Source organism: Portunus trituberculatus, chromosome 50, assembly GCF_017591435.1.
Source record: "Portunus trituberculatus isolate SZX2019 chromosome 50, ASM1759143v1, whole genome shotgun sequence".
Lineage (NCBI taxonomy): Eukaryota > Metazoa > Arthropoda > Malacostraca > Decapoda > Portunidae > Portunus > Portunus trituberculatus.
Window position 1 is genome coordinate 24,985,402 of NC_059304.1, and position 21,236 is coordinate 25,006,637.

The window sequence follows — 21,236 nt, forward strand, 5'->3', positions numbered from 1 at the left end:
CCTCCTCCCCACCCTTCTCCCCTCCTCTTATATGTTATTCATCACCAGCCTTCACTTACAGTTTGTAGAAATCAAGATTATGAAAAAAATTACATTGAAATTTTTATGAACTTTTTTGCTAAGATTAGAACGAATTGCCTTATTAATAGGTATTGATAGTCGAACTTTTTTGATACTCGAGCAGCCATTTAGAACAAATTAAGTTTGAGTATTATATGTTCATGGTTTCTTGTAGTCTACTTCTTAATCTAGAAGAAAAGAAAATACAGAGGAGACTCAATACTCAAGCATCACAATAGTCAAACTTTTCAATATTCGAATACAAAAATTTGATTTAATACTCGAAAAATATATAGTTGGTATTCGAATGTCCATACATATGGTTGTAAACAAAGGCTCCTTGGCCTCTCTCCCCCTTCTGCCAGTTGTGCTGTGCTGCAGTTGTCAGAATTACATTCTCTTGCATTCTGTCTGTAGTTTTTTTATTTAGAAACTTATAATGGCAATAAAGAGGTTTATTAGTGCTGAAAATATGGAATATAGTGAGAGTGCAAGTGTTAGTGAGCCACAGCCCTCCACATGTGGGTTCACATGAATCATGCCAGGAGAAAAATTACCAGATGTTTTCATGGAAGGTGACTCGTCCTTCGACGACCTTCCTCGTTCTCCCCATCCTTTTCCCCTCCTCTTTTAGGTTATCAGTCACCAGCCTTCAGTTACGGTATGTACAAATCAAAGTTATAAAAGAAAATTACAGTGAAATTTTTGTAAACTTAGGTTTTGCTAAGGGTAGAATGAATTACCTGATTTATAGGTATCGATAGTCAAACTTTTTGATACTCAAACAGCCATTTGGAATTAATTAAGTTTGAGTATTGAGTCTCCACTGTATACAAACTTTGCATTATTAATTGAGTGACAAAGTAATTTTTGCTCCATGGATAGAGGTGGTATAAGAAAAAATGCATGGTTATAAACAAGAAGGTTGAATAATGGGAGATGGCATGATGTCACAAAAGTGAAGCTGATGTATTATTGGTCTGCTACTGACTCTATCCTCCCTTCCCCCAGTTATGCTCCTTAATTTCCCTCTTCGAGGCCGCCTACCATATATGAGACGTTCAGAATAGTAGTGATGTAAGTGCCAAAAATAAAAAAATGTACAAAAATGCAGTTAAAGTTTTGCAACATTCAAAACACAGTAACTTTTTACTGAGATGAGGTAAAAAGCTCTGGTTTTCTGCAAAATGAAGCTCTATAACAGGACTTTGCAACCATTGTAAGCAAAATGTAATTAAGTTCTGAAGTTGCTCATTAACTGTGTTTTTCCGTGGGGGGCACCTGTATTTTCGGAACAAAAAATTAATAATAATACAGGCAACCCCCACTTAATGAAGGTTCACACAATGAAATTTCGCTACAACGAAGGTTTACTTTTACTACCATCTGCTCGTTTAACGAACACCAAACTCGCTTCAACGAAATTTTATCCATGTAATTTTTTCCAAGTTTGAAAGCCAACAGGCTTTTGAATACACCAGCGCCTCTCATGGACAAAACGCGCACCACTCACTCCCCTAGTTCACAACAATAACAGCGTCAGCAGCAGCTCATCTTCCCTCGCTCAACATGCCACCAAAACACCCTGCAATGTCACCTAGCATTGCTAAGAAGACCAGGAAGTCTCTTACTCTCGAAGTGAAGCTGGATATTATTCATAGACACAAGAGAGGTGAGAAAACTAATAGCATTGCTTCCCACCATGGCTTGACTCCATCTACTGTCTACCATTTTCAATTCAGCAGACTCTATTAAGAAGGCTGATGAGACCGTATCTTCCTTGCAAGCTAAAAGAACAAGCTGAACTCGTGACTCTGCTTTAGATAAAATGGAAAGCCTTGTGGAAATGTGGTACATAAGTTTTGTATGCAATACAATGATGCGTCATTTGTTTACATTCCACAGGTTGCCAGCTAGCGTATTTCCTGCTCCACTCTCCTTCCCTTCATAAATTTAAGATAATCAACATTATAAAGTTACTTACATACATACATTAGTGTACATTATAATGACTTAGTCTTAAATTAAACTGCTTAAATGTTTAACTTCATAATTTTTACTTTCATTAAACCTTTCACTGTACTATGATGCACTCTCACTGACCAGTTTATTTCTTTCAGTATTGTTTTTTGGTGTCAACATAATTAATAATTGGGTATACATGACATATTTAGGAAACTATAATGTTGTTTACATTAGGCAAACACTCAGTTCTTTCTTAGTTTTCTTCTAGTATGGAAAAAAAAGTGGCAATTTCCCATTGCTTAACACAAGAGAGGCCAGTGTTTTAGGTGTATCTGCCAATAATTGTAAGCTCTGCCCACAGCCTCATGAGCTCCACCCACTGGCTTCACTTTTTAGTATGGCAGGATTGACTTGTGCCATCTTCCCCTATCTAACTTCCTTGGTTATATCCTTAATTTTATTATTAAGGATATGTGTTTAAAAATACTTAAGCCATTTTAATATTTCGGTATGTGATAGCAAATTATCCAAAAATACATGATATGCAGTTGATCACCTTTTCCGTGAAATATTACAGTGTGTTGTGAATCTGGCAACCACGACGGGTGTTTGGGTCCTCTCCTATTGGTGGAATTTATGAATTATGAAAACTGTCAAAGTGGTAGAAATATGACAAATAGAATAAATTCCTACTTCTCTGTCACAGCTACCTTTGCCTGAGAACATTTTTTCTAATAAATAATTTAGTCTACAGCCTGCTCATGTCTTATACTTGAGTGGTGTTTATGTTCTTTTTGAGGGTATTCACAATTTTCCTCCATAAATCTTAACTTCCATGATTATATTGTTTTATGCTCTTCATATTCTCTCTCTCTCTCTCTCTCTCTCTCTCTCTCTCTCTCTCTCTCTCTCTCTCTCTCTCTCTCTCTCTCTCTCTCTCTCTCAGTTATCTATATTTCAGTAGGTATTACGAACTGTTTTCCCCATTTTTTCCATATTGTACGTCCTTCCATCTTACAGATATTGAATCCTGCACAGGGTGGGTCTGTGCAGGAGGTGGTGGTACCCACAGACCTGATAATCAACAAAATACCCGGCATTAGAGATCCTGACACTCGCTTTCATCATTTCACAACTGAGCTGTTGCCCCGGCTCAGGGCAGAGCAGCGTTCCCACACACTAGTGTACATTCCTGATTATTGTGACTATGTGAGATTACTGCGGCACCTGAAGGAGGATGGTGGTACCAGCATTGCTTCCATCAATGAATATATGGTTGGGGTAAGGTTAACTAACCATCTCATCTTAGATTAGGAGTACACCTGTTTTGTTGTTCGCATTAATATGAGATCACTTACTAGATATCTTTATGTTTTGGGGAGACAGTGCATTAAATGATATACAGTGATCCCTCGTTTATCGCGGTTAGTGGATACCAGAACCCACCGCGAAAGGTGAAAACCGCGAAGTAGGATTTGCCACCCCCCCACCCAGGAATTTTGGTGTATGTGTATGTGGGTACCAGAATGTTTAAAATATGTTAACAGTATTGATACTTTACATATACAGTATTTTACTTAAATCTATTTAATTATAAAACCTTATACAGTGACTACATCTTCTTTCACTGACCAACCTGGTGAACAAACCTTCAACTTTGCTATCCTTCATGACCTAGAGCAGCTAGTGCAGTTCCCTACCCGTATTCCTGACCGCCTTGGAGACACGCCCAACATTCTTGATCTTTTCCTAACCTCCAACCCTTCTGCTTACTCTGTTAAACTTTCCTCTCCGTTGGGCTCCTCCGACCACAATCTAATTTCCGTTACCTGTTCTATCACTCCAGTGCAGCCTCAGGACCCGCCTAAGCGGAGGTGCTTCTGGCATTTTAACTCTGCTAAGTGGGAGGAACTAAGGCAGTACTATTCTGATTTCCTTGGGATGATTATTGTTTTCATGTCAGAGATCCTTCTCTTTGTGCCGAGCGCATAACAGAGGTGATTATCTCTGGCATGGAGCTATACATTCCTCATACTTTCTCTAACCCTAAAGCTAAAAAGCCTTGGTTTAACTCTGCTTGTTCTCGTGCTGTCAATGATAGAGAGGCGGCTCACAAACGGTTCCGTAGCCATCCAACTGCTGAAACTCATGCCCTATATATTTCTGCCCGTAATCATGCCAAATCTATTCTCCAACTTACTAAAAACTCTTTCATCAATAGAAAATGTCAAAGTCTTTCCAATTCTAACTCCTCTCGAGATTTCTGGCATCTAGCCAATAATATCTCTAACAACTTTACTTCTTCGTCTTTCCCTCCTTTACTTCATCCAGATGGCTCTACAGCTGTCTCTTCTTTTCTAAAGCTGAACTCTTCGCTCAAACCTTTGCTACCAACTCAACTTTGGATGATTCTGGGCATATTCCTCCTACTCCTCCACCCTCTGACTACTTCATCCCTAAAATTAAAATTCTTTATAAAGACGTTTTCCTGGCCCTCTCTGGCCTTGATTCTCGGAAGGCTTACGGTCCGGATGGAGTCCCTCCTGTTGTTCTCAAAAACTGTGCTTCCGAACTCGCTCACTGCCTGGTCAAACTCTTTCATCTGTGTCTCTCTACTTCTATTTATCCTTCTTGCTGGAAGTTTGCTCACATTCAACCTGTCCCTAAAAAAGGTGACCACTCCAATCCTTCTAACTACCGCCCTATAGCTTTGATTTCCTGCCTTTCTAAAGCCTTTGAGTCTATCCTTAATAGGAAGATAATGAGGCATCTATCAGCTCACAACCTTCTCTCTGATTGCCAGTATGGTTTCCGTAAAGGCAGATCTACTGGTGATCTTCTTACTTTCCTAACTGAATCTTGGTCATCCTCTTTAGGGACTTCGGTGAAACCTTTGCTGTCGGCCTTGACATATCGAAAGCCTTCGATAGAGTCTGGCACAAATCTTTAATTTCTAAACTACCCTCCTACGGATTCTATCCTTCTCTCTGTACCTTCATCTCCAGTTTCCTTTCCGATCGTTCTATTGCTGCTGTAGTAGACGGTCACTGTTCTTCCCTAAAACTATCAACAGTGGTGTTCCACAGGGTTCTGTCCTATCACCCACTCTCTTTCTATCTCTCTCTCTCTCTCTCTCTCTCTCTCTCTCTCTCTCTCTCTCTCTCTCTCTCTCTCTCTCTCTCTCTCTCTCTCTCTCTCTCTCTCTCTCTCTCTCTCTCTCTCTCTCTCTCTCACGATACGTAACACTCACCCTCTTCTGCCCTCTTTGATCATATGCAAAAGTTTAACTTTTTCACTGATGGTCATCTTCCTCTTCCTCTTGGGTTCACTAGAGGAAGCTTTTGCAGGAGTACAGCGTTTAGGCGGCATTGTAAGGGCTTAACGAATCACTACTTAAACAAAAAAAGTTGTCGCGAACACAACACTGAGATACAGTATGCAAGACAGTCAACAGCGTGGACGAGACTGGTAAGATACAACCAAGGCCCATGGAGTAGAAGGTCAACGTACGAGGCATTCAAAATGGGTCTGATATGCACATCCGTGGCGTCAGCGGGTTCAGAAGTGGTCAGAGCTGGACGTTGGTTCAGTTAGCAAGCTGCCGGGTAGGTGTTCACGTGCTTCTCTCTCTCCCATTCTCTCTCTGTTCCGCGCCAACATCGGTCACAATGCCGAGTTGTGCAGTGCATGACTGTTTTAATTATCAGTAGTATATGATATGTATAGGTAGTATGTGATAAATGAAAACCATTATTTTTTTTTCTGGTAATTTTGCACCTTAAGACATTAGTAAATTTCTGATGTTTAGTTATTGAGAAGTAAATTTCTGAAGTCTAGTTATTGAAAGGTCCCCATTCAGTTACTTGTGTAGATATAAATTACCTCAGTTATATATGAATTGAATAATAATAATAATAATGATAATAATAATAATAATAATAACGAAGACAGCAACACTATATTAATATTAATAATAATAAGAGCAAAAGTTTAATAATAGTAGTAATAATAATAATAATAATAATAATAATAATAATAAATAATAATAACAATAATTAATAACAGCAAGAGTATTGAGATCATTAAATATGATAATGATACAATGGTCAAAGAGAGAGAGAGAGAGAGAGAGAGAGAGAGAGAGAGAGAGAGAGAGAGAGAGAGACTTGCTGGCAAGCAGAGGGTGTGGGGCAGTAATAGGAGGTAGAGAAACCTTCACAAAACTTGTCTCCTGGGCCAGGTAAGTATGATTTGCCAGCGGGCAGAGGGAGAGCGTGAGGTTTCCGTGCAAGAAAGACACGTCCTGGGAGGAAGCTTCCCTGTTGGTGAACCTGCTGACGTCACTATGACGTCAGCAGATTCACCCCCTTAGAGCTGCACGTAAGGTCGACCTTCTATTCTATGGGCCTTGGATACAACAGAGGGAAGATGTTGGGTGAGGCTGCATATGTATACGAACAATACATGTACAGTGCTTTACGTACATTCTCGTCGTTATTACACACCAACTTACCGAATTACTGTACGTACAGCATTAATAAGTGACGCAACAGGCCTCGAGATATAGCAAAAACACCGCAGAACATATCTATAAGTATGTATAAAGACCTCGAAACAGTGAAGCTGTTGAACCGCGAAATAGCGAGGGAACACTGTATTCTTAAATATTATATGAATTATATGATATTTCTGTTTGTGTGTTTTGTTAGAGAAACAAGTATGTATTGGTATTCTTTCACAATTAGTCGATCAAATACTGTATATAAATTTCCTGAATGAGGATTAAACATACATCTATACCTTTTTTTTTTTTTTAATTATATAGACATGGAATAAGATACTAACAAAACTTTGCAGGACAGAAAAGTGCCAGTAACCTTAGATAGGAAATAGTTTGATTATATATTTTTTTTGCCTCAGAAGTGACAAAGCTTCTTTATTCATAACATTATTTAAATTTTTTTTCCTTTTCCAGCAAAACAGCAAAATAGCCAAGATACGCAGCCTGTTCTTTGAGGGGAAGCGTCACTTTTTGCTTTACACAGAACGTTTTCACTTTTACCGCCGATATCGCATCAAGGGTGTAAAGCACGTCATATTCTATGACCTGCCAACTTACCCACACTTCTTCTCAGAGATCTGTAACTTGATGGTGGTAAGCTGTCTTCAGAAATAGTTTTTGTTAATTTAATTTCCTTCTTGTGATTGTTCCACAAATATATAGATGAACATGTGAAAGTGGAATTTGGGAATTCAATATATTCTTATCCCTAGAAATAGATCAATAAATAAATGTACTGTTGCTAATCATCTCTTAATCACATTTCTTGTCACTGAAAAATTTAACAATTACATTACAATGCAGTCCTGGGCAGGTATCACCACAAAATGTGATTGCCAGTGTGTAAAGAAGAATTATCATTGATTTTCCAGAAAGGGCTTGGTTTATTATTGTGTCACGTGTAAGTTTGATAGTATTTCCTTGTCTTCCTTGCAGGAGAGTAACCAGAACCGTAGAACTCGGAAGCAGCATCTGGGTAGCACAGTGACATTGCTGGTGCAGAAGTCCAACTTGACTCGTCTGATTGGAATCTTAGGCAGCCAGCGTACCACAGACATCCTTTCCTCAGGGAAGGCCATCCACATGTGTGTTCTGGGAAAGTGATTTTAAGAATTTAGATGTTGCCCAGTTTTGTGCATTTATTTTTATATTGTGTTATAAACATTTCCCCACCTACCAACATTGAGCAGAACCACTTATCCCCACCTACCAACATTGAGTAGAACCACTTATCCTCGCCTACCAGCATTGAGCAGAACTACTTATCCCCACTACCAACATTGAGCAGAACTACTTAGGTAATTCTCCATCAAAGTGCTGGGAATAATATCAGTCTATTATACTCATATTATTGGGAGACGGTGGCTGAGTGCATAAGGTGGTGAGTGTGGGATCAGGCAGACGTACACACGTAGGTTCGAATCCCACCACATATTGCCTTGATTCTTTGCCATATGTCGAGTGGTTTAAAGTTACCTACATGTCACCATGATACCCAGGTTCTAGGTGGTTACACCAAAGATGTGCTTGGGTGGTGATATGGACCCTAATATGGGTACCACTATAGATAAAATTGCCTGTGCCACTAATGGGTGGAAGCTGAACAGCATTTCCAATACTATTCAAGTTACCTACAAGTGCTATAGGCCAGGACATAAGGGAAAAGGAAGGAGAAAAAAAAAAAAAAAAAAAAAAAGACGGCAGAAACCTCTCTCCTAGTAAGATGTTGATTTTCATGTTGATGTGGGAGAGAAAGCTATGTTGTTTGTGCTTGATGTGTGGCACAATGAGTGGGATGCCAACAGTGACATGTTCCAGTGAAGCAAGGAGCATAAGGTAGGAAATTAATATTTTCAAGAAAATTATCAATTGAAAAAAAAAATTATGCTGAAAATTGTAATTTCTAAATATATTTTTATATCTGAATGCTATTTTATAATATACGTATACAGTATTCATGTAGTACAATATTTGTTTAAATTGTGAGCATCTGACACAGACTTTACCTCTTTGTCACCCTATGGTATGCTGTGTCTCAGGGATATGATTCTTGTTAATTAAAGGTGATCCCATTATTCTTGTTCATGCAGGTGCCCTATTTGTAAATCAATGATGATGGTGAACAATTTATTTGATGCATTTGATACAAGTGAAGTTTGTTCATGATTTTCAAGTTAGAAATAGAACATAGATCCATTAGTATGAAAAGAAAGTGAATTCTAGTAAGCAATAAATAGAGGGAATGGTGAAATTAATGTTACATTTCAGCAATGTACAGCCGAAGTGGAAAAGGCTGGCTGAGTCGCTTTGTGATGACTGCACAAGCCTTTGCCTCTTCCCTACCTTCCCACCAAATGGATCACAAAGATACAGACAACATCAAAACTGTCATGGAACATTCGCTGTCATCTCTAGTTACTTATTTGAAGATAAAAAGATAAACTAGTCTTCTTGATTGTATTAAGATGAGTTCAAACAGAGTCAGCCAGGTGTTTAAAGTGTAGAGGTGGGAGTCCTATCCCAGGCAGCGCACAACTCTGCCTTTAAGTTTTCTACTGTACAAGTGTCTCTTTCCCTCAGTTCTCTTTTTCAAGATTGCCCACAAGTTCTTGACAGGGTGAAGGTCTGGGGTGTTGCTTGGCCAGCCAGAAATATACTCAACCTTATTAACTTTAAGCCACTTTTTTTATTGAATTTGCTCTGTGTGGTGGAGAATCTCTGCAGCACTGTTTGCCAAACATTACCCCAAGTGTTCCTTCCAAGATGTTGAGATAAACTTGCTGGTTTACAGTACCATCAAATTCTGTGGAAGTACCACTAGTTGCCCTTTAGCCCCATATCCAAAAGCAGCCCATACCATAAGTGATGCAGGGTGTTTTCCTGTATGGACACAGTACATGGGGTCATTCATACCCACACTCTCTTTTCCTTGGTGTCACTGTCAATGAAGATTGATTTATTGGTCCATGGGACACTATGTCATTTTTCTAATGACTTTTTTTTTTTAATTATACCATGTGGGCTTTTCACGGGAATTTATGGGCTAAAGGGGATACTTTTTGGGTTATCTCCTATCTCAAAGCTCACCCGCTAAAAATCGTTGCCCCAAGTGAGGAAGCCCAACCTACACATCGGACCTTGGACAGGATTCGAACCCGTGTGCTTGGTGATCCCTCGGATCCCAAAGCACGCATGGTTCCACTGTACCACGGCGGCCCCCTTTAAGTATTTTGTAGCAAATGCCTTTCAAGCTTTCCTTTGTTGTTCATTAAAAGCGGGTTTATGATGAGCTGCCACTTTCTTGTATTCGAGGTGCAAATGCAGTGCAGCAGACACTTCTAACAGCCACATTATCAAGTATCTGGGGAATTTCCTCCTTCAGTTTCCTTGCCGTAAAGGTGGGAGTGACATCCACTCTCCGCTTCAGGACTCTGAGCAAAATTTCACTTATTTTTGTTGGTCTCCCAGTACTTTTAACCGAGGTATGAAAACAAGCACTGCCAGACGCTTTGAATTTTGCAATCAAGTGGCAACCATTTCTCTCACTCACACTAGTTTCATTCATTATTTCTTTTGTTTCAAGGCCTAATTCATGACACTGGATCACTGTGACCCTTGTATCATGATTAAGAGCTAGGCTTCCTACTCATGGCGTATGGATGTCAGACACGATTATTCAAGAAAAACACCAACTAATTCTTGGAGTGTGGGACAGCAGTTGCTCTTACGCATTAATGTATCAAATGACACAGGCACATTGGTGCCACCTTGGGAAATAATTTTGTACGGTAAACCACTGAAAATGTACCATTCGTACCAATAGTATTAGAAAATGTACCACTTTCTATTTTATGAAAATGTGATGGTTAATAAGCTAATATACAAAGAATTCTTGAAAATGAATGCGTCAAGGTAAAACATCATTTATTCAATTCAGTTTATTTTATATTAAGAAATAATTTGCACATGTGCTGAAATGACAAATCCGTTAACATCTAATAATGGGTGAAAATCATGATTATTAGCTATCCTTTTCTTGTGGTTGGAACAAAATCATCTAAACCGTGTATCTTCTTCAGGAATACCATAAGAGAAAGAACTAGGATACCAATGAATTGATGATTTATTACTTTTTTCCAAAACTATTTTCAGCAGAACTTAAAAAAAGAGAAAAAAAAACTGACTCATTGCTAACTACACACACACACACACACACACACACACACACACACACAGATATATCCTAATCGGTTTTCTCTTCATCATCACTCTTGAATTTAGATGCAGACTGTAGCATTTTCAAGCTTGGTACCCATTCATAACATGGCTTGGATCCCCCAACCATTTTTGTTAACATTACTCCATTAACTGACTGCATTAAGACGGTTTCTCATTTCAATCTTGATCAAATTTACTTGGGAAAAGATCCGTTCAACAGTTGCTGTTGAGTGAGGTAGCACAAGTAATGATAGCATAAAGTCAGACAGGTGAGGAAATACCTGAAATTTGTCAGCATACTCTAAGGCTCTGACTTTATACCAAAACTGTACAGGATCACAGATATCTCTTGTATCTTGGTTGTGTGAAAAGGAAGATTTCTCCACATCATTTACAGCATCATGTAGGGGTTCAGAAACAAGGTTAGGGAATATATGCAATAACTCAGTTAAATCTCTCATTGTTTGATTGATAGCAGTCTTAGGATCCAGTGCACTAAGATAAGTCATTACTTTACTCATTCCCATGAACCTTTTACGAATTTGGGTTGCTAGTTCAACATAGAAATTAAGGCACTTGACTCTAAATCCAGAAACAAGAGATGTCTCAATAGTGGAAGTACCCTGTAGAAGCATTCGCTGAACTTTAATACCATAATATAGTATATCTTTTTCTCTCAGAAAGTTACGTGGGTCATGAAGACTCACTGCAAATATGTCTTGGGGTGTTCAGTACCTCTCTCTTTATGTAATTTGAAAGAACTGATCTGTATTAAGCGCACACTTTTTCAAATGCATGGTGAATCTGAACACTCACTCTGAAATTCCTTGTTCACTTTGGTAACAACAGGTAGAATATAACTTAGAAAATTAAAATTAAAATACATTTTATACACTGGATTCATCAGTGCCCCATATATCTTCTCAGCCGACTCCAAGTGATCTTCTAGAGCAGCACCTTGAAAATACAAAATAAGAGCATTCCACTGTTCCAGAATTTTGTCCACTACACACTGAATAGACAACCAGCAAGTCTGACTTGAACGTAAAATTCTGTGCGGCTGTAGCTATGTTCGCGAATTCTTGGAACTGTTTGAATTCGTTCATACGCTTAGGACTATGACAAAGAAAATTATATATATCTCTGCACAAGTCTTCAGCAACTTTAGGGAGCTTCAAACAAGCAGATGAACAACAAAGATGCAATGAGTGACAAATGCAGCCAAGAACAAATAAATTAGGGGACACCTGCAGGAGTTTTGATTTTAGACCATTATAGTCACCCATCATAACTGCTGCACTGTCCCTGCAAAAACCAATCATATTCTCAAATGGAATTTGATGCTTTTCAAGAAATGAATGAATGGCACTAAACAAAGAATCTGCAGTAGCATCACACACATCAATCAATGGGAGAAAAATGTCTTGTACAGCCTCTGTTATCATCATCTAGCACCCTAGCAACCAAAGCGAGTTGCTTTGTATTTGATACCTGTGCTTTCATCAACCAACAAGGAAAACCTTTGAGTTCTAAGTTTCTCTACAATCATGTGCAAGCTTTCTTTACCAATACAATGCACAATTAAACCTCTAGATACAGTCCTACCAGAATGTATATTTGGTGCAATTTTTGAGTCAGGATATGCTTTCGCTGCTGTCTTCGTTAAATGATCAATCAAACTGAATGGGAGATTATGCTCACAAAGGAATTTTAACCAATAACTTTAGAACAAACTGAACAATGTTTTATCAGCATGACTTTCAAAGCATTGTAATTTGGGATATTTCTGCCAATCTGATTTAAATTTCCTTGAATCATATTTCCTTCTTTTTACTAGAGGAATCTCCGAGTCTTCAGCTCATTCTGACCCCTGAGCTTGCGGCACGCTTTTCTTCTTGATACTCTCACGTGGAATATATGGCTATGTATCACAATAATCTCACCTGAAATATATGGCTATGTATCACAATCATCGAATAGCACTATAGTTATAATCATTCCTCTGCACTGGTTGACGTGTTCCCATTACGTACTTCAAAAGCTCAACATTCATCCCAAATTAGTTCATCTGCAGGAAGTGTATATTATATATGGAAAGGAACATGACAGGCCAATAAGCTTAAAGAAAAGTAAGAGCTTAAATCTAGTTGTTTATATATTTTTCTTATTTCTTAACCTTGAAAATATCTTTCGTACTTGAGCGTCTACTGCTCAGCTGTGGGATACGCTTGCCTCGCCTTGTCCCTGGGGCATATTCAACAAGTTGACAACTGACTCTCGCACCAGCTATGGGAATGGTCGCGCGAGTCGATTTCAAGGGGTAACTCAACAAACTTATGATCTCTACGCAAAACGCTCAGTGGCCTGGCATTACAATCATCTTAACACTGACTTCACACATTATAAATTACAATAACCGGAAAAAAAAGAACCGATTCGGTCTTGGTAGGCTTACCTGTACTAACTCTCCTTGTAGTCCCACTGCTTGAACACCCAGGCCTATCACTGGTACCAAGATTCTGATCATCTTTATCCACAGAGACTGGAGGATCGTCCTCATCCTCAGATGCAGTGTTTCCTTTATCTTGCCATGGGCTTCTTATTGCAGCTTTACGGTTTGCCTCTGTACCAAATATGGGTAGGGGTAGGCATTGGTATTACTACAAAAAAGGCCTACTACTTGTAATCTCTATAAATATTCAATGTAAGACAAGAATACAATAGTTTCTATAATTAGCTTCTTTGATAAATATTAATTATTGGTGTTTCATGTGCTTTGGATGAATTTCATATAAATTTTATTAAACGAATTTCATGTTTTATTATTAGAAACGTTCATACCACTTCTGAAAAAAAAAAAAAAAATCACTTAAGGGAGACAGTACCCGGACTTTGGTCCTGCAGATGATCAGGCAACCTAACACCATTTTTAGCTAGTAATTACCAAGAATTAGGTGATTTCTTATTACTCATGTCTAATACACAATGTAACGTAAGAATTTTCGCTGTCCGGTGGATTATTTATACCTAAAAATTCCAAATATTAGCTTTATAAACAAGTCATAGTTATATTATACATATTAGTAAGAACATACTTCAATATAAGACACTCTTACACTTACGTTTCCCTTTCGCAAGCCAGTCTCGGATTGACAAAAAAAAAAAAAAAACACGTGACCAATACTACGTGCAAGTGCGACGACTGCCCAACGTTCACTCTCACTATTCATGGTGGACTCACTGCCTGGACTGCAGGACTGGTCCGCGGCGCTCCTGCTCGCTAATGGCCAGGCGGCACAGCCAGACAGGATTGATACAGGATTCATACAGGAATCAACTGCACCCGGGCCGTACGGTCCGTATCCACCTACGTAGGATAGTGCTGTCATTACGCCACTCGTATATAAGGCTCAAAATCAATTGATACTTGTGCTTGAATAAGTTGAGTTCCAGAAAGTATATATGTATAGATTTTTTTTTACCTTTTTTGAAGTTAATTATTTCAGAAAATTATATTTCTGAATGTTATTTAAGTTAAACCTCAAATTGTACCGTTAACAAAGATAATTGTACCGCTCAATGCAAATTGTAACAAAAAATGGCCTTATTTTAAAATGTAGGACCACACTACCATCAGCCTCAAAATGTACCGTTTTGGTACAATTGTACCGCTGGTGGCAACACTGCACAGGCATGATTTATGTCGTCTATAGTCACTGAGTGATGAGTGAAAACTGGAGTATATTTGCTATGTAACCAGTTTTACCCTTGACATCTTTTCCCTTTACTGCCTTGTGCATAATGTCTGATCACTGGGACCTGCCACCAATAACCTGGTTCTTCAACAATGACATCATCCCTGCCATCCTCAAGGATTTCCCACTTTTTGCTCCACCTTTGTAAATAATGTAAATATACTTAAGGTTATTTATTTTTGTACTGCAATACATTAGTTTTCTATGAACATTTGTTTGGGGGATGGGTGGCAGGCTCCTCCCATTTCCTTTTGTTGTATTTTTTTTTTCAACAATAAACTTATCAAACCAAATCAAATCAAATCAGGAACAGTGGCTGCCTTGCCATTAACCCGGCCATGCAGCCTTTTCTGCTTCGACTGTACTATTATGTATTAATGTGTGCTTACTCTGCTTTTATATAACCTAACGAGTATTACATTTTAATTTATTATATTACTTATTTGCATTATGAAATATTGAACATATCTTCCATTACATACGTTTTTAGAAACTTCCATCATCATCATCATCATTCGTCCCATGTCTTCCAGAGTATTAGTGAAACATTAGCCAGTGCAACTGTCATATGATACTGCATGTAAATGATGATGTCTGAATTTAGATTGTAATATGAAGGTAAATATTTATTGAGTGGTTAAATAAAATTCTTTTAAAGTGTATTGTGTATTTATTTAGTTATATTTGATTTATTTCATCAATTTGATGTGAACATGAACAAAAAAAGAGAAAATTTTCAACTCAGATGGAGTAGGTACACGACACAGTGGAGGCCTAGCTTATAATGATCGTTATTTTCTTAATTGTGAATGCTATATATGTTCAATTGACTATTAACACAACTTTTGTATTATAACTTTGTTATTTAATAACTGATTTCACTGCCCTATATGTGAAAAGATACAAATAAGTTTTCATTACAAAAAGAGGTAACCGCGTTCTTCTTTACATCGCTCACACTTCCTGACAACATCTCCACTTCCCTTCAACCTCCTCTAAATTTAAACTTTCTACCAAAAAATTCATTACACCAACCACACCAGTAATGATCACTCCAACGAACAGTACCAACTACACAGCTATCCCAAATGCAATATTGCTAATGGCATAGTAGGTGTTGGTATTAGCAATTGCCAACTGTTTAGAGTAAAATGATAGAACTTTGTGGACGGCAGCAGCCAACAAATACATGTCTGTTGACCGGTGGGTGCCACATCTCATTAGTGAATGAATCTCCAGTTCCTCTTAATCTACTTTTTTGTCACATTAACATTTACAATAAGACTGATAAACTCCATCTACTATTTTGTTGGAAGCATTCTGGTTTGCTTATACTTTTTGTTTCTATACCATGATACATTCTAAAAGGTTTTGCAAGAGCAACGGGAATGTGACGTCAGCTGATATTTTCTGACGTAAATATGCCCATGCCTACATGCTTAAAAAAAAAAAAAAAAAAAAAGAATGGTGAACATCTTTTCTAGGAACTGATTTTTTAGTGTGGATTTGCTAAGAAATAATAAAGGCATATTTACTTCACTATCTCAGAGCTTCAATCGTACAAAGGGTGCGCACTCTATACCGAAGTGCTGTGGTGGCATCTATGTGCACACATCATCACGAACACGGACACTCGCTTGATGACACGAAGGTCTAAATATATATACGAAACTCATACAAGAAACAAAAAATGAGTGAAATGGAGTTATATATTGGTATGGAGCTGAAATACAACCTTATATATTTTATACAATGTGATTAAAAGAAAACAGCATTGTATATAAATACCGGCGCTTTTTGTTTTGGTCAGTCGTGTGTAAGGAGTGTCGGAGGGAGGTTGCGGTGTGGTGGTACTGGAGAGCTGCCACTGAACGTGAACAGAGATAATGTCAGGTGATATTCAACCCAGGAAGCGCAAGGGAAAGGGAAAGAGGAAAGGTACGTATGCACATTGACCTCTGTCATTGAAAAAATGTATGCGTATAGTAGTAATGGATGAGAGGCGATGGTTGAACGAGTAGGGTAGGATAAGGACTCGCCTTTTTGGGCGTGATGGGCGGCGGGGGGTGGGTGTGCATGTCTTGGCTTGGCATTCCTGGGCGTCTTCTGGTATTGGTCAGGCGGAAACATGCATTACTCACACCTGTCATGCTTTATTTTAGAGAGTTATTACGTATAAGTCTGTGTGTTTCATAGTTTCATGTCTACGTGTTTGTTTGTTAGTAATTGTTTTATCACTATTGTACGTCAAAGTGACTGTCTCGTCATTCAATATTGTTTGCTCGCATTTTCCGGCGAGGCAGTGAATGTTCTCGCTATTTATTTAACTTAGACAATACTTGATTGGAAATTCCGGGTTGGCTTGGATCTTATAATTTTTGATATATTTTTTTATGTTCACCTCACGATGTTGATTGTTCAGGTCCTCCCCAGTGTGTGTGTGTGTGTGTATGTTTAATTGTGTCGCTTATTCAGTTATGTATAGTTGAACTTGACTCAATAGTTAGTCAGTGACAGTAGACTGGTGTTTAGTCAGTCCATAGATAGGGTACATTTATTTTGCAGCATGAGAAGTATAGATTTTTCTTCATAAGAGTTGTGACAGTAGATGCTCTCCTTTTTAGTGGCATGAATGTTTGAGCATGTGGTAGCATCAATCTCAAGAATAAACATGATCAATAGATAAATAGGAAGTGAGGTGTTCCATTGGGGTGCTTGTTTGGTGTGTTGATCTGCTCACCTTATGTAATTTGTGGTTCTCCTTAACGAAAGAGAGAGAGAAATTCTGTGTGAGTGAGAAGTGCAAAGTATTGAGATTGGAGTAACTATGGTAGAGTCCAGTTGTAGAAAAGTTGAGGTGTCTGGATTTTTATGTATTGTTTTCTTAACAATATATTTTTTAGATAAATAAAAGAAATAAAGATAATATAAGGCCTAATTTTTAAGTAGTGTAATTATTATTTTTGTTGTGTTGACATTGATGGGTTGGTTGTGTCAGGTCACCAGCAGGTGGTGCTGCTGGAGGACGCCGAGTCAAAGCAGCGGCCACCCAAAGTTGCCTCCTGTGAGCTCTAACAGCAGTGTGCATTTGTTTGCTGCTGCTGTTGTTGTGTGGTTGCTACTTGATAAATATTGTGTGATGCTTTACAGTGATCTCTTGTTTTTTGTTTGATGGTGTAATACTCACCAAACAGCTGACCATTACCATGCTGTCTTGATGACTGAGTGATTTGCTGTTGTGTTCGTCATCCTGTGATTTAAGGTGGAGTGCTCACCAATTAAGTGAATGGAGTGTTACTTTTCTTGTTGATCATTTCTGACAATTAAATGACTTATTTTATCTTCGCAACTTGACAATCCCTTTCAGATTTTTTTCCCTGACAAAATACCCATATACATACTGTGTAAATGTAACATGTTAATGGCTATTTTTTCTGCCTCACCAATTTTCGCCATTCTTAATTTCAATGTGTGAGTTGTTTAATGATTGTCTTCACTAACATTGGGTCATAAAAAAGTGTGTGTTTAAGATAATGCTGCTACCTGAGGCCACTTGTGATGCATCTATTTCCAGGGATTTGAAACAGACCATTCTCACACATAGGAGTCCTTTTGTAAGAATGATGAGTGTAGTCACCCTTTCCTCACCATCCTATACAGTTTGATGTCATAATTCATTCTAATTGGATGTAATAAAAATTACAGTTTAACATTACACTTGAATTTTAATTAAGTACTATTTCAGGACTCATCATATTTATATAGCAAAATGTATATGCATCATTTCAAAGATCATACATGTACAGTGGACCCTCACATTTCAAACAAAAATTTAAGTAAATTTCATCTTTGGGGCTCGAACAAAATTCAGACATCGAAAAACCCAAAGGCGGCTGAATTCAGCCAAATCCAGGTGGCGGTAATGCCGTTGGCAGGAGGTAAACATTCTACATGGTTATTGTCAGCTCTCACACTGCCACTGTACTCAGAGTCTATAAAATTTTTTATGTTCTGGCATATAGCGCCTGTAGGTAACTTAAAGAGTACTGGAAACGCTGTTCAGCTTTCACGTATTAGTTTCACAGGCAATTTTATTTATAGTGGTACCCATATTAGGGCCCATATCACCACCCAAGCACATCTTTGGTGTAACCACCTAGAACCTGGGTATCATGGTGACATAGGTAACTTTAAACCACTCGACAAATGGCAAAGTATCAAGGCGGTACATTGTGGGATTTGAACCTATGCGTGGACGTCTGCCCGATCCCACGCTCACCACCTTGTCCACTATGCCACCGCCTCTTACAGCTCACAATTTGTTAACTTTAAGTATATAAAAAGAAATAGGTTCTTGACATAATTTTCTTTGATCTGAATTATTCTGACATAATATTATTACTTTTAGGAATGTTAGACAGTGTATCCAAACAAAAGAAACATGATAAATAGGAAACGATTATGCCTAGTAGCCCAACACATGCAGACTGTGCTGGGCAAGGTTTGTTTGAGTTTTGGGAAAATTGATCGTATCCTTTCCGGCAATTATTTATGATAAGACATTGTTGCATCAAATAAGGACATTATTTAGTCATCATTATTGAAATTTATCTTTGAATTAATAATAAAAGCTATTTGGGCTCATGTTATGGTATATACAGTCATGTTCCCTCAATGTTGACAAGAGTTGATGCTCATTGACACTGCTATAACAGGATGGACCCTGTCTTAGCACTTCTGACCATGTCATCAGGTTTGAGCATGTCATAGCTGGACTCGTGTCTTAAATTTTGTCTCATTATGACGACGTCATTATCTGTGATGGTTTGCAGAATACCGCCCCAACTCTCTATTTGTTTTAGTTCCACATTGTCACCTTGCTCTTATTCCTTGCTGAGGTCTAGGCATTTTATCAGATTTTCATTTGCCAGAGTCTCTTAATCAAGTAGGATGGTCGACTACTATTTCATATAAATACATTGATCTCATAACTAGCAAAAAATATTTCTAAATTACTATAGTGACAAGATGTAACATGTGAAACAAAGTTTTCATTGAGGTTGTATTGAGGTGTAGCTGAAATGCAAAAATTATCCAGAAATAACTATCGGTATTAGTACGTTCGTAATGCCAATGTCCTACCACACCATCATCTATGTGTGCCATGAAGCTCACCACTTAAAGGTAAATGATATTGATTTTACATAGTTCAGTTCTTATTTACTTAAGTAAAAATCTTGAGTCTTGGAATGGATTGAATTGATTTACATTGTTTCCTATGGGGAAAAAGGTTTAGGATTTTGAACAATTCAGACATGGAACAGCCTTCTGGAACAAAATTTTATGTTCAAAGTCCAAGGTCCAGTGTACATGGTTTGGTGTAGATAAGTTATATCTCTATGGCAGAACTCTGTTTTACTGACCAAGTATATCCTTTCTTTGTAACATATTTCACCTATATCTCATGACTTGCATGATGTTAATATGTACTTTGTATAGGGTCTATTTAGATAGTGATCCTTAATGCGTGCAGTTTCTAACATATTTTGATCTGATGTCGTGATTTGAATAATTTGAGAAAAAGAGCATGTTAAAAGAAAGACATTGTGTTTGGGACTGCTGCCATAGTTTCTAAGTGTTTTTGTGATTTTTTTTACTCCTTCTGTCTGTTATTGATTTATTACACACTTGATTGATTGCTGGAAATAATAACTGTAAAGAATGGTATGTTAGTAGTAATACTAATAGTAATAGTACAATACATATTAGTTTAGTGTAAAACAGAAAAGATGAAAAGGTAAATTATAAATACACAATATGAGACTGGAGAACTTTCCAATGAGAGAAGAGAGGTGGACAGGTTATAGTACACCAGTTGTAGAGTAACAAAGAGAGAGAGAGAGAGAGAGAGAGAGAGAGAGAGAGAGAGAGAGAGAGAGAAGAGAGACAACTGAGGTCAAATTTAGGAGGAGTTGGGAGACATAAAGAACGGTATAGGATATGGGGATCACTACAAAAGGAGTAAGATGAAGAATCACCACATTTGTAGAGGAGGAAAAGAAAACAGTTTGTAGTGAGAGGAAAAGATTGCAATAGTGTAGAGTATAAAAACTATTTACAGTTGAAGAAAGATTTGTTAAAGAATTAGAATCCTTGGGAAAGGCAGACTGTGCAGTAGGAAAAAAAAAATTTGTAATGTGGACGAATGTAAAGATCAGTAATAGTAAAATGAACAAGATAAAGAACCCATGTCAAACAGGAAGAAAAAAGAAAAGAAAAGAGCGTACAGTTTAAAAGTCAAGTTTAAAAGTATTGAGGTAGGTAGTGGTGATGACTTATTGTCTGATTAGAAGCAGCAGTGCAAGTTGTAAAGATTCATCAGTACAAAAAAAAATATCAGGAGGAAGAAAATGAGACAGTGTGTGGTGAGGTGTAGATGGTGTTAGTACTGCCATTGTTATGTGATCTGGTTATGAGACACTCCCACCTCAGTCCAACTATCTTGTTGGGAGTGAGGTGGTAGTGGTTCAACCTGGCTGACTGGATTCTTGAAGGCCATGCAGAGTGCCAGTATCACTTCCTTGGCCTGACTTCACACACACGCACACACACACACACACACACACACACACACACACACACACACACACACACACACACACACACACACACACACA

The 21,236-nt window shown here is 38.0% G+C and overlaps 2 protein-coding genes and 1 long non-coding RNA gene across 7 annotated transcripts in view; 2 read left to right on the top strand and 1 right to left on the bottom strand.

The window, feature by feature from the left end:
• The window catches only part of LOC123500091 (U3 small nucleolar RNA-associated protein 25 homolog), a 44,578-nt gene extending 36,412 nt beyond the window's left edge, over window positions 1–8,166 (top strand). For both annotated transcript variants that reach the window (XM_045248740.1, XM_045248741.1), the window contains exons 7-9: window positions 3,046–3,306; window positions 7,001–7,180; window positions 7,523–8,166. In XM_045248740.1, coding sequence (XP_045104675.1) covers window positions 3,046–3,306; window positions 7,001–7,180; window positions 7,523–7,690 — 609 coding nt within the window. In that variant the 3' untranslated portion in view covers window positions 7,691–8,166. The remainder of the gene's footprint in view (window positions 1–3,045; window positions 3,307–7,000; window positions 7,181–7,522) is intronic.
• Window positions 7,544–14,057, bottom strand: LOC123500092. Its single transcript, XR_006673171.1, has 3 exons — window positions 13,927–14,057; window positions 13,260–13,427; window positions 7,544–7,678 (listed from the first exon to the last, which is right to left on the bottom strand). It is a non-coding gene; the product is annotated as an uncharacterized LOC123500092 (long non-coding RNA).
• Window positions 14,058–16,344: 2,287 nt separating this feature from the next.
• LOC123500094 (aspartyl/asparaginyl beta-hydroxylase-like) overlaps window positions 16,345–21,236 on the top strand; it is an 85,547-nt gene continuing 80,655 nt past the window's right edge. For 2 of the 4 annotated variants that reach the window (XM_045248742.1, XM_045248743.1), the window contains exons 1-2: window positions 16,353–16,497; window positions 17,558–17,623. In XM_045248742.1, coding sequence (XP_045104677.1) covers window positions 16,446–16,497; window positions 17,558–17,623 — 118 coding nt within the window. In that variant the 5' untranslated portion in view covers window positions 16,353–16,445. Of the gene's footprint in view, window positions 16,498–17,557; window positions 17,624–21,236 lie in introns of all 4 variants that reach the window. The other 2 variants (XM_045248744.1, XM_045248745.1) reach the window with 1 other exon arrangement.